This window comes from Bacillus rossius, chromosome 15 (genome assembly GCF_032445375.1).
Source record: "Bacillus rossius redtenbacheri isolate Brsri chromosome 15, Brsri_v3, whole genome shotgun sequence".
Classification (NCBI taxonomy): Eukaryota; Metazoa; Arthropoda; class Insecta; order Phasmatodea; family Bacillidae; genus Bacillus; species Bacillus rossius.
In genome coordinates, this window is record NC_086342.1 from 7,516,750 (window position 1) to 7,530,532 (window position 13,783).

At 41.7% G+C, this 13,783-nt stretch overlaps 1 protein-coding gene across 5 annotated transcripts in view; it reads right to left on the reverse strand.

Moving 5' to 3' along the window:
• The window catches only part of LOC134539366 (vinexin), a 173,109-nt gene that overhangs the window by 150,983 nt on the left and 8,343 nt on the right, over positions 1-13,783 (reverse strand). For 2 of the 5 annotated variants that reach the window (XM_063381352.1, XM_063381348.1), the window contains exon 1: positions 1,101-2,977. The exons of 2 other annotated variants lie outside the window; for them this stretch is intronic. In XM_063381352.1, coding sequence (XP_063237422.1) covers positions 1,101-1,186 — 86 coding nt within the window. In that variant the 5' untranslated portion in view covers positions 1,187-2,977. Of the gene's footprint in view, positions 1-1,100; positions 2,978-13,783 lie in introns of those variants that run through there. One more of the 5 variants, XM_063381350.1, reaches the window with a different exon arrangement.

Consider the following 13,783-nt stretch of genomic DNA (forward strand, 5'->3'; position numbering starts at 1 on the left):
TCGCGTTAAAAAAAAAAATTGCCTTAGATGTGAACAAACTAATCTCTGTAACGCTCTAATGTTTAAATACACTTACAATACGAAACTTGGACACGAAGTTTAACGTAGACGTCTTTGAAATAATGCCGAGCGTGATAAATATAAGCAATTTTTTTCAACTATATTTCTGAGCGCCATAACTCGCTGCCGGAGCAGCTACGTCGACTGTCGAACCATTCCATTTGCAGGGCGAAATTTTAAACTATATAATGAAACGACTCCGACAAAAGCGAAAAAGACTTGAAAAAAAAAATACTAAAACCTTGATTTTGGACCTGATTCTCGACAAGGAATTTTATTTAAAATACCGTCCAGCTTGTTGAAATTCACCTTTAGTTCGCGCCATCCGCCAAAGATAGTAGTAGCAACGTCTGATACACATTTTCCAGTTTCTCGCATTCAGTCGGTTTCACGAAATCACTCCAACCAAATGCCGTATACACCGAGAGTGTACGTATATACGAGAGGGACGTTCGATTTCAAGATGGCGATTGAGGTTAAAGGTCAAGGTCAAAGGTCAAGGTCAAAGTAAAGGTAAAGGTTAATTGGTCAAGGTCATCCGAGATGGCTATTTTAGGATCAGAATACAAAATGGTGGACCCCATCCTAGATCCTCACTGCGACTCTGTGTGCTCTGGGGCTCTTTGCCTATCCCACTAAGGGAAGCCTACAACTCACGTAGTTTCGGTTCCCTGCGAGAATTTCCGAAGATTTCCGAAGTTTTGCGTTTCGGTACTAACGCCACTTCAGCCGCTAAATCAGAAGTTTCCAATGAAAACAAGCATGTTGTGACTGACCTGACCTAACCCTTCGATTTTTTTAAATTTAAATTTTTGAGAGGAATCCGAAGTTGCACGAACGTGGTAGGGAACCGAAACTACGTGAGTTGTGGGCTTCCCCAATTCTACTGAGAAGGCCCAGAATAATGCAATCTGAATCGGCCGAGGCGGTGCCGAAGTGAGTAACGAGCGAGAGCGACGAAATACACGACGTCTCCAGCGTCTGCAGCCGCGGCTGCGTCGAACACAGAGGCGAGTGGCGACGGCGTGGCCCTGGCTCACCTCCGGAGGAAGGCGCGGACGAAGAGGACCGCCCTGGAGGCTGTCGACCTCCTGGGTCCGGCGGGCGCGTCCGTCCACGTCGTCATCTCGGCGCGCCGACGGGCGTCCGTTCGCGACCAGGGGGGGGGCGTATCCACCTGGTCGACCCTCTCGGGCTGAACCGCGTGTCCACAACACCTGGTGATCTCGCTGGGCCCCACAGCCACGCGTGGGCCTTATCCTTCAGATTCCCTCACACTCGGAGCACGTCACACATCTGCTGCGCACTTTCAACCACTCTCACACGCGCCGAGCCGACGAGTGAGATCGTCACAAGCGGCAGCAATGAGAAACCGAACACACACCAACACCCAGTTTTCATATCACAAAAAAACCTTCTGACCTAAGTGTATCGCCCGAAGGGCACGCTAAACTGTTTTTGAGTACGTACGCTGTTTGACATTTACACCGATTTTAAGGAATTTCAACGAAGAATTCACCTACAAATAAGCGAAGAGTTCTTCGTGATTCCAGATAACAGTATCTTCGTAAAACGTATCCTGTGCACAACTCTCGAATTCTAATTTTCGGTATAAAAAGGTTTTTTTTTGATGAGTCTTAACCAGTTTTTAAATGTTTATTTTTTTCCTTGTCTACGGAGATTATTCTTGTGGATTCATTTTCGAAGTAATTGAAATTTGTACCCGTTAATTTACGAAGATCCCTAGATAAAATTGTAACCACAAATATTCTTAAATTTAAGGTGAAACGTTTTGAAAGTGTGTAGCACAGTTGAGTCTACAGTCTAGTGATGTTTGTACGCTGTCTTTGCAGGACAGACACAACGGTATCACAAGGTGTCGGATAAGACGTGTCCTCTGTGGCACATCCGAAAGGACGCTGATGTTACGGCGTGAAATCTCGGGCGCATTGTACGCACGCCTGGAGGTCCTTCGTTCCGCCGTCAAATGTCCGAGCTTCCCGGGAACTCCATCACTCTCCAGCGCCGGAGGAACTCAGCACTTGTCACGCGGAGCACCAGCTGACAGAAGAAGCAACATCGAACAGAGTACTCGGTGCTGTCCGACTGCGGTGTTGGGCCGAGGTATCCTCGTCCGACAAGTCTTTCCTGAAGGTCTCCTGACCGCCGTGTCTCGCTAGGTACTGGCGCGTAGTGAGAAGAGTACCTGCCGGTTAGAAGAGACACCATCCTCGGAACTACCGACTTCTACGTCCGTGTCCAGCGGGCTGAAGAGTTGCAGGACACTGGTCGCGCTACGTCCGTGTCCAGCGGGCTGAAGAGTTGCGGGACACTGGTCGCGCTACGTCCGTGGCCAGCGGGCTGAAGAGTTGCGGGACACTGGTCGCGCTACGTCCGTGTCCAGCGGGCTGAAGAGTTGCGGGACACTGGTCGCGCTACGTCCGTGTCCAGCGGGCTGAAGAGTTGCGGGACACTGGTCGCGCTACGTCCGTGGCCAGCGGGCTGAAGAGTTGCGGGACACTGGTCGCGCTACGTCCGTGTCCAGCGGGCTGAAGAGTTGCAGGACACTGGTCGCGCTACGTCCGTGTCCAGCGGGATGAAGAGTAGCGGGACACTGGTCGCGCTACGTCCGTGTCCAGCGGGCTGAAGAGTAGCGGGACACTGGTCGCGCTACGTCCGTGTCCAGCGGGCTGAAGAGTCGCAGGACACTGGTCGCGCTACGTCCGTGTCCAGCGGGCTGAAGAGTCGCAGGACACTGGTCGCGCTACGTCCGTGTCCAGCGGGCTGAAGAGTTGCAGGACACTGATCTCGCTACGCTCTTGGCGAGCTGCAAGGGAGGGGAAACTTGAGCTTCACTCCGAGGACTGGGCGCGAGCTGCGAGATCCCCTTACGTCGACAGCCCACGCCGACTCGACACTAACGCGCGACCTGAACGTAGGTATGTACCTATACCTGCCGGCGAGCTAGCGGCGGGCTTATCTTATCGTGTGTTGGTGTGAGTGAGTGAGCGCGCGCGTGCGCGATTGCAAGGCGAGTGAGCGAGCAGACGTCATGCCCCCCACCTGAAGTGTAACAGCTGAAGGTCGCGTCGCTCGGTCCGCAGTGCGGGACGAATGAGTCGCGGATTCAAAGTGCAGCACAGTAGAACTGAAGCACACAATACATCTGCCTCGCGTTTAAATTTGGACCGCGATGCACTTGAAACGAGCTTGACAAACCTGGGCCAGTTACAAACAAGGAGGAAAAGGTATCCCAATCAAATGTAACCCACCAAAGGATCTCACCTTGTTAACGACCAATGGGCGATCTAAAAAAAAGTATAGGTTTTGTCTTAGCCTGTAGTGCGCGAAATATCCTGGCTCTACATATTAAAGTTAAATGTCCCTCATTATCAAAACCATACAACAAACAGAATATTTGGCTCTAGTAATGCAATAGAGATATAACTCCTTACATGTGCAGAAACTTTCTAGTATTAACTGTTATATGAATGTTAACAAGCTGGATAGTATTTTAATAAAATTCTTGTCGAATATCGAGACGTATAGCTAGGGACCGGAATAATTTGCGGTTTCAATTACCTGTAGGATAGACTCCGCAGTCCACTTACTATTGGCTGTTGACTTGTGAAACGTCTTGACTACGTAGCCTGTGATTAGGTACTCCTTTGGATGACAGTCTCACATTGGCTAAGAGTCCTCCGGATAATCAGTAGCCAATACCAAAAGCAGCGCAAAGATACGAGTATCTGAATTTTAGCCTACTTCGAAGTGAATCCGCAAATTTTTCCAGTCTCTACGTATAGCCCAAAACCTACAAGGAAAACAAATAAACAAGATAGTTGCGTTTGGCTATACGGTACGCGCATTCATAGAAATATCCCAGAACTATCAAACCACCCTATTTTACAAATATGTATTTTTTAAATAAATTCCATAGCTTTTGTTCACAAGATACTTATTTTGATTCCTAGTCCAAGAATAAGTTCAACTTTCACCAGGGTTCCGGAATTACTGCGCCTAGGTACTGTAAATGTTGTTTCTATTAGTTATGAGCTATTTCTGCAAATTTAACACTAACTTTGTTTGCATTTGTCGTTTTGCCACAATAATTTTCAACGGATTTTCACTAAGTGCAATGCTATAATTGCTGTAGAAAGTCACGCCAATGTTTCTACGAACTATTATCAGTTGCACGACTTTTTACATCCGTGATATTACACTATTGAAAGTGTTTGTTAGAACATCCAATTCAAGGGCTGTATAGTGGTGAATTTGCAGAAACAGCCCTTATCTACAGTGGAGAGGGAAGAGGGACTAATCCGGATTAGATCGGACCGGAACCTTTCCGAATCACCGAAAGTCCGAATTAAATGGCATTTTCCTTCAAATACACGTAATGCAGTTTTACATGGGTAGAACTATAAAAATCAATGTTTTTTATAACTACAACTTTTCCTACAGCTTAATTTTAGTTTTAATACTACCGTATACGTAGACCTAAGTTTTTAACCTTACAACTGATGTAGAAATAAAGGTGATTAGGCCTACCCTCGTTGCAATTTCAAATATTTCAATACCGCTTGCAATAAACATTCCTTGTTTTTTTTTTTTTGTTTGACATGACATAGGACTTAGCTTTGGCTACCTGTTAAAGTCACAACTTGTGAACTGGTGTATTATCATGATAGATGTAGTCCCCGCGTGAAATAATAAATTATTTCTTCGTCGCGCTTACAGATTAGAGCCTGTGAGTAAATATGTGGTTGCAACAAGGTATATAAGGTATGGGAGATATGATTTATGCCTCGACGTGCTAAAACATTGAGATACATAGTTCAAAATTTTAACTACAGGGGAAAATATGGAAAAATCCAAGATGGCGGGGCCTAGTCCCCAATAAACAAAACATATTTGTTATTAAATTCCTCCTGAATCAGCAGGACTATTAGCGATACGAGAAAATTTAAATAAGAATAAGTGCATGTACTTATGTACGCACGTTAGAGGTTATACTTACGTGGCTTAAAAACCAAAATAATTAATATAAATAAAATAATAAAAGGATTGGAATGATATTGTTGGTAAAGTATAAATTCAAACATATGTAAAAAAACATTTTAAATAAATACTCAATAATATGAACGTGTATAAAAATTATTTAATCGAGAATTTTTTATTAATAATAAAAATCAAAAAATATGCAGAATGTTTTTAAAATTATTATTTATTAAATAATAATGTAATGTTTTATAATAAAAATAAATTATACATACGGGAACATAACCTTACTTATATAAATACAATCTCTATCAGTAATATTCACAATAAAGAAATGTTTTCCATTATATGGACCAGTATTCAATATATTTAAAAGCACATAAATATATAATTTTCTATTTCTGTACTTATCAATAATTTCTGTGGCGCGGTTTCCGGCAATGTCCGGCGCGTGTTCCCACGGCCCCGGGAGTGGGCGTGGCCAGGCGCGGCCGGCGGGAAGAATGGGCCCTATTGGCCGCTGTAGTACGAGGGCGGAGGCGAGCGGGGGCGAGGGCCCGGTTGTTGTTGTTGTTGTTGTGCTCCCGTGACCTCGCCGGCCCTGCCGTTGTCCTCCCGCGAGACCCCCCCCCCCCCCCCCCCTTCGCACACCCAAAAACCTTTTCAACAAACCCTTCAAACCCCGGTGGCCGATCCAGAACAGCCTGCGCGTGGAGAGGCGGACAATGCGTGACGTGCGAGCGAGACACGTGTGACACAACATCTAACCTCTGTAACGAGCATTATCCGTGCGTCCTCGTGATGCAAATAAAATACACTTACAATGCGAACCTCGGACACTAAAGTTTAACATAGAATTATTTTTTAAAAAAAAAATCCAAGCGTGATAAATACACACACGCAAATTGGTTTTTTCAACTACGTTTCTGGACGCGAGTTCAAATGTTAGTTTCCGTACCCGCCGCTAGAATTCGCTTACAGAAAAATTTGATTAGCAGGCCGAAATTTTTAAACTATACACTGAAACGGCTCAGATAAAAGAAAAAAATCAAGGTTTTGAATATGATTATCAACAAGGAATTTTATTGAAATACTGACCACCTTGTTAAAATTTACTAAATAGTTAATACTATAAATTTTCCTATTGGCTTTGTGAACTTTGGTTAGCGCCGTCCGCCACAGATGGCAGCATCGTGGTTACTCATTTCCGTTTCATGCAACTCCTACGAAATGCCGTACACCGAGAGCTAAAATGTTAGAATTAAAAAAAAAAAGCTATGCCACCCCGCACGTTAGAAGTATGCTTCACAAGTCAATAATCCGCTTGACGCTTGAACCAGGAAGCAGACACCAGAATGGGTCTACGAAGCTCTTATCTGAAGTCAGTCCCTACTCCCCATGCTGTTACCAACCTAGAAATAATGCAACAATCAGTATGTTTTAGTGGTATGCTATGTATTCGAGCGAAAATAATTGTTTTCCAATATCTTGAAAGAATTTATTTTTCAACTTTAAATATTTCTTTGTTAAACAGTTATTTAATTACGGTGTAACGAAATCACTTTATTGTATACACATATCAAACTATTCGAGGGTGATCACGGTGTTACACTTTGCTTTGTTTTTGAGGTAAATATTTATGATAATTGCACTTTTGCAGCAATTGTGTGTCATTTATCTATGTCCACCACACTGTCATATAGCGCTATCCATATATCACCCTGTAACCAGCCCGGTAAACGCCGGGTACTGCAGCTAGTATTATCTAAAACTTTTGTCTGTAGCAATTTTTGATAAGATGAGCCATTGTTGGAGGAGTTTAAAAAAAACCGGGATAGAATTTAAAAAAAAATTAATAATTCCGTACTATGCACACTATTAAATTAGTTATGATTTATTGTAAACCTTAAATAATCACAATATCAAATCCGTGCTACTTATTTGTAAACCTTATAAATATCATCTATAACTTTTTTCTGAAACAATTTTTGATACAACCAACCATTGCTGCAAAGGGTGGATAGATAGGGGTTAAAATAAAATAAAAATTAATAACTAACTACCTTGGTAGGCATATCATCAAATCTGTTCAGATGATTTGTAAATCTTATAATTTTTATCTAAAAATTTTGTCTGAAACAATTTTTGGTAATACAAACGATTACCGCAAAAGGTTGAAAAAACCTGGTGTTGATATAAGGAAATAAATAAAATTTCCCTACCATGTACACTAACGAATCCATTCTTATTTTTTGTTTAACTATTTAAATATTGTTTAAAGTAAATTGTTACTTACAAAACCATTACTGCAAGGGGTGGAAATAAGGGTTGAGTGACAACAAAGTCATTACTTTTTTTAATACATTTAATATCGAATACATTATGATTTTTTTGTAAAAATCCCTAAACTTAATCTAAAACCTTATTCTGAAAAAAAAATGTTTGATGAAACTATCATCATAAAAACAGGGATTGAAATAAAATAAAAAACTTCCTTAGTATCAAATTCGTTCGAATTTATTTCAAACCACCTTATGTTATCTTAAATCTTGGTCCAAAGAAAAATTTTACACGACCACGTATTATTGCAAGGGATGAAAAATGGTGTTTGAAGATCAAACATTCTGAATAACTACCTTAATATGCATAATATGACATTCGTTCTAAGCTATTCAATGCTGGCTGCATTGAATTAAAAAAACATTTAAAATATTTTCGCTGCATGGAATGTGAGAAAATTTTTATTCGATCATTTTGGAGTATTGGGGAACTTATAGGATGATATGTGCATTAAGTTATCAAAATGCTCCAGGGGTTTATGGAAGTTTCCAAAAGCCTGTAAGCTGTGCCGAAAGAGAATTTTTTTTTTTTAACCCACTTCTTTGCATTTGCCTTTTGTTCCTTCAGCGCGTGTCGCGTTTCTTGTGATCCAATGATAAAGGCGATTCAAATGTAAAGGAGAATGCATTCCAACTTTTCACCAAGCAATAAAGCCTATTTTTTAGGCCCCTGCTGATAGGCCTCAGGAAGGCCGATTTTTATTTCGGTATGAGATATTTTCGTTGGCACATTAAATTTTATGTCGGCGATATTTTCGGCATGCGATATATCTGCGGTATGCGGTGCTCCCATCCTTTCCTGCACTATGTCCGAGTTAAGGGACGTTGCGATATTTCATCTAAAGCTGTATACCTGCCATACGTGTGCGTTAGTTTGTGTGCTGGTATGCATTCGTGTCGCATCACATAAATTAAAAGTTTTGGCGGGGGAAGGGGAGGGGTAACTCTGGGGAAACAATCATAACAAGAGGCATGCATTCTTCGTTAAAAAAAATGATTTCTAGACTAATTTTGTGTGTGTGTAAACACTGTAGCATCGTCAGTGTTTAGTGATTGGTTGATTTCTTCTTCAAGTGCATGTTCAGTTTGGACACATTAATCGCGGTAATTTTGTGCGAAGGAAAACGCGTCCTGAACGGCTCAGCAAAAAAAAAAAAACGGCATCTCTTACAGACGGCCGCCATTTGCAAGCACGAATCCCCTGGCGGTCAGACTTTTCTCCAAAAAAAAATACCTAGAAGTAACGTAGTTCGGAAAAAAAAGTTATTTATTTACAATTACGTAATTGCATTAAGCTGCGAATTCGCGTAAATTTTTGCCAAAAATCTAGCATGCAAATGTTAATAACCTCTTCCATTGGTTTGTGAAATATTTGACAGAATCTATAGATAGAGACTGGAACATTTCGCAGTTTCAGTGACCTCTTACCTTCTCTCGGGCAAATCACACCTGCTGATTGGCTACTGACGCAAGACACCAAATAGCTGGGTTGCTTTTGATTTGAAATTTATTTTTATGGGGGTATTTTTCATTGGCTCAAGAGTATTTCAGATGAACTGTGGCCCAAACCTTAAAACAACCCGGGAGGATGGGGGGGGGGGGGGGGGGGGAAGTGAACGTATTTGGAGTCTAGCGTATCACGAAACGAATGGACACCTGGAAAAATTCGCTGGATTCACTTCGCGATATGCTAAAAATGAAAATAAAAAACTATTACCTAAGTACTGCTGCCGTGGTTGGCCCATATTTTATCTGGATAAACAACTGTGAGCCAATGAGAAACCCTAAAAAAGCAAGATATGAGACGTCTCGCAACTCAGCAGCCAATGAAAAAAATAATGTTTTTTTTTTTTTTTTTTTTTTTTTTCACGAGTATGCAGATGACTTGAGTTTCATCCTATAGGTCAATGAACACGGGACAATTTTTTTTTTTTTCCCTGTCTCTAGAAATGAATTCGCGGATTTTTCTTCTTCTTCTTCTTCCGCCTCCTGACAGACGCCAGCGCCGGGGCTCAGACAATGGCGGCCAGCGCAGCTTCTGGAAGGCAGGGCCCGAGTGTGGATCTGGCCGCGCGGCCAGGGTTATTTATACCGCGGCGGCCGCGTGGCCGCGAGGGGGCCCGGGGGCGGTCTCCCTGGTGTCCGGGGCCGGCCACGCCCCGGCCTCTGCCCCGCTAGCTGCGCCGTCCACAATCGCGGACACCCCGTTTCCCGAAGACCGCGGAACTTCACTCGTCAGACTATACCATTCTGATCCGAGACACTGCTCCCGTTTAAAAATCAAACTTACCACACATTTAAAACCATAATTAATGTAATATTTTTTTTTGTACAATGTTCGGCAGGCTTTCACGGCCATCGTCTGAAGTAGCTTTGGCCCTCCGGGTTGTAGCCGCGTCCTTGGCGAATAATTCACCGACGTTTCGGTCGACATTGCAGTCGCCATCATCAGAGAGGCAGTTATCTGCTCCCTGATGATGGCTAGTTATCTGCTCCCTGATCATGGCGACTGCAATGTTGACCGAAACGGTGAATTATTTGCCAAGGACACGGCTACAACCCAGAAGCAAAGCTACTTCAGACAATGGCCGTGAAAGCCTGCGAACATTATACGTAGTATATTTTAGTAGGGCTATCAACAAGCCCCGCTTGTACGCCTTCAGCACGGAATACTTAAGCATTCAGGATCCAAACGGAGTAGCGGCAGGACCTTTCTTAAAAAGTCTCCATCAAAAGAGCCTGGAAGGGGGAAATGGAGGAGGTGTGCAGGGGCGAAAATATGTAGAATTCGCAAGGAGAGCCTGCGGATATTCGCGGAACAGAATTTTTTATTTTATTTTAAAAGACTGAATAAAATTTAATAATTTTTTTTTCTGAAATAAATTTAAACAATTCATTGCTATAATTCCCGGAATTGCCTTTAAAACCCCCAAAAAATTTTAAGTTATTCATTCCACTTGGCTTTACTTATCCATACTGTACAAAAATGTCAAAAATTCAGATTTTCCAGCAAATTATGCAAAAAGTGTGAACTATACATACATATATATTTCATTTTGTTGAAGTTCGGCTATTCCATTAAGTCTACAAGTTAAACCGTGTTAAACGTAAAAATTTAAAAAAAAATTGGTTGTCTGTAAAGTCGGTTTACGGACGATAGTTTAACGTGACAACGTCATAACAAAACATTGATGAAATTATTGCATACTTTTAAGAATAAAATTGAATAATTTTTATTTTAAAAATAAAAGAATAAATATTTGAAATTATACTAGTAATCAGATTTTTAAAATGCAAGAATAATTAACCTTTATTGCCGAAATTGTTGTTGTAATAAGCAATGAAAACCACATTAACTTTTCACTTCACTTTATAAACAGTCGACGTAACAGTTCACGTGTACATGCCTTGTAATTAATTTTATTTTAAAAACTAGCGTTTAGCTATAAAGTTTAAATATAATTGTGAACAAGTTTTCATATAAATAAACTATCATCAAATATCTATCATCAATTATATGAAACACCATAATTTTTTTAGTCAATTGTAACATAACCTATTATTACTGCACTCGCCGACAGCGTAACGGAACCATGAGCGTAACGGGACACAGCGTAACGGAACAATGCGCGTAAAGGGACACTTTTTTTCGTGCGTGCAGCCGGCGTTCATCTATTTAATAGACGTTGTCACGTCAAAAAATACCTGTGACGGGACGTACGCCATTAAGCATCGCCCACGACAGTCTACCGACTGGTCGGAGATTAACTCTCGAGTGACGAGTTACAGAGGTCAGCCTTCGGGTGAGGATGTGTAGGACCTTTCGCCCTCGTGACCTCTGAGGGGCGAAGAAAACGAGGCGGGGGGTCATCTCCGGAGATCTCACAAGAGGCGGCGCTCCAATCCACGGCCGTTACAGAAGTCTGACAGCGATACACTGCGCGCAGGAGCGAAAGCAGAATTTAATTTCAGATTTACTTTAATTTTTTTTTTTTTACGTGACAACGTCTAATAAATCGATGAACGCCGGCTGCACGCACGAAAAAGTGTCCCGTTACGCACATAGTCCCGTTCCGCTGTGTCCCTTCACGCTCACTGTACGCTTGCGCCGCATCTATCTCTCTTCCACTCGATTGGAACAACCATCGATTTGACTGTTTCGAGGCACATTAAACTTGAAACACTCCCATTCGTTTCCTACTTTTCCTATCATCGTCCTATCCTTAACAGAATAACACAGATTAAAAGAAGTTAAATAGCAAACATGTATAAAAGTTATAGTTAAAATAATCTCTTCGTTAAAGTAATAAACATATTTGAATTAATGAGTGCAAATAAAAGTAAATTTATCAATTAAATTGTTGATTTCATTTCACTCCTTCTTTGTATCCATACAAAATAGTGATAATTCAATAAAAATGATTTTATTTTATTCATAAAAGTATGCAATCATTTCATCAATGTTTTTTTATGACGTTGTCACGTTAAACTATCGTCCGTAAACCTGTCTTTAAAATTGCTTCCATATTGGGAGGCAATTAAAAAAACGAATGATAAAATCGGGGGATGCAGTATGGTGTAGCAGTTACATATCTATTAACTCTATCCAAAATTTAATTACACCGCTGTATGGCTAAAGGATCAAAGAATTCGTTCCGCTAAGTGAGGACTGTGACGCAAAGCGCACGGTGGAGTGGGAAGCGCCGCCATTTTTGAGGTCATTTTGCTGCGTTTCGAGATTTCCATTAGTATAACTTTTGACTCGGAGACGTTCGTTTGAGTTTCAATGGTCAGCTGTCGTCTCGATTTTGATGAAATTTTCAGGCGATCTTCAGATCAGCCCAGAGGGTGATCCTGGTAAGTTTGGTAGCAATCGGATAAACACTTTTTTTTTTTTTTTTTTTTTTTTTTAGTGTCATATTTTCATATTACCTTTGAAAGATTTGTGCAATGGGAGTGCATGACTTGATGTAAGTTTTTGGACATACGCCATTGCTAAGAACTTCTTCTGTTGAAGAAAACCTAAAAAATAAAAAATTATGAAATAAATAAATAAAATACTCAAAAAAGACAGAAAAACACAAAAAAAGCAAAAAAATTGCTGTTGTCAACAAGGATATAAACACCACGAAATATTCCGGAATATTTTGTGGTGTAAGTTCTTAGCAATGGCGTATGTCCAAAAACCTACATCAAGTCATATTTTCAATACAAATTAATACAAAATTAGATTTTTTTTTTTCGATTTTCGAACGTTCAGAATTAAAAAAGCGATATCAGAGAGTCGCTAGGAACTGGACAGACAGAACGGGTCGGCCCGAGGCCTTGGAGTCGCCCTCGTGTATCGCCAGGCACGGGGCGAGACTGACCTTGGCCGGGCGAGCACGCGCTTCGACTACCGACTACACAGAGTGCGTGGCGCTTCACGTGTCAGGAGACTCTCTGCTGTGAAGATATGAATGAAGCTGCCTCCGTCTCGCGACGAGCCTCGCGCATGCTTTCAGCCACTGTCGGTCCCGCTGGACCTACAGGCTACGCTAGTTGCATAAATATTTGTCGCCAAATAAACAACGCAAAATTTACAGATCTCTCGAATGTTCCACCCCTCCCCCCCCCTCCCCCTTGCGCTCCTTGCGACTGTTAAATATCACGGGTCAATTATTAAACTGCTTATTAGACTTGTTTCACGTTCGCAACGTTTCTTCTCTCACGATTATTTCGCTGATTCATTTCACTGGCGAGCAGTAGCGGATCCAGAGGGGGGGGGGGGGGGGGGCTAAGGGGCTCAAGCCCCCTCCAAAAGCATCTGGGTCCACTATTGTTTTAGTGTTTGTCTTGATAAAGCCTAGCCTCAGCTGGATCAAACCCCTCCCAAACCAAAATCCTGGATCCGCCACTGCTGGCGAGTACTAAAAGACTAGCTCACTTTTCTCTCTCTTTTTTCAAGCAATTTAACATTTTTTTTATAGTTCGAACAAGAATATATATATATATATTCCTGTTCGAACTAAGAAATTTTTTTAAATTGCTTGAAAAAAAACCGCGAGAGAGAGAGAGAAAAAAAAGTGAGCAAGTGTTTCAGTACTCGCCAGTGAAATGAATCAGCGAAATAATCTTGAGAGAAGAAACGTTGCGGACGTGAAACGAGTCTAATAAGCAGTTTAATTTACCCGTGATACTCAACAAGATGAAGGGGGGGGGGGGGGGGGGGGTGAAAACATTCGAGAGATCTGTAAATTTTTGCGTTGCTTTATTTGGCGACAAATATTTACACAACTAGCGTGGCCATTTTTTGATTGGATCGCGAGTTACAAGACGCTTCTTGCACTGTGGAGGCAGTCGCAACTGTGAAACGGGAGTAATAAAAAAACGTAACAGTAACA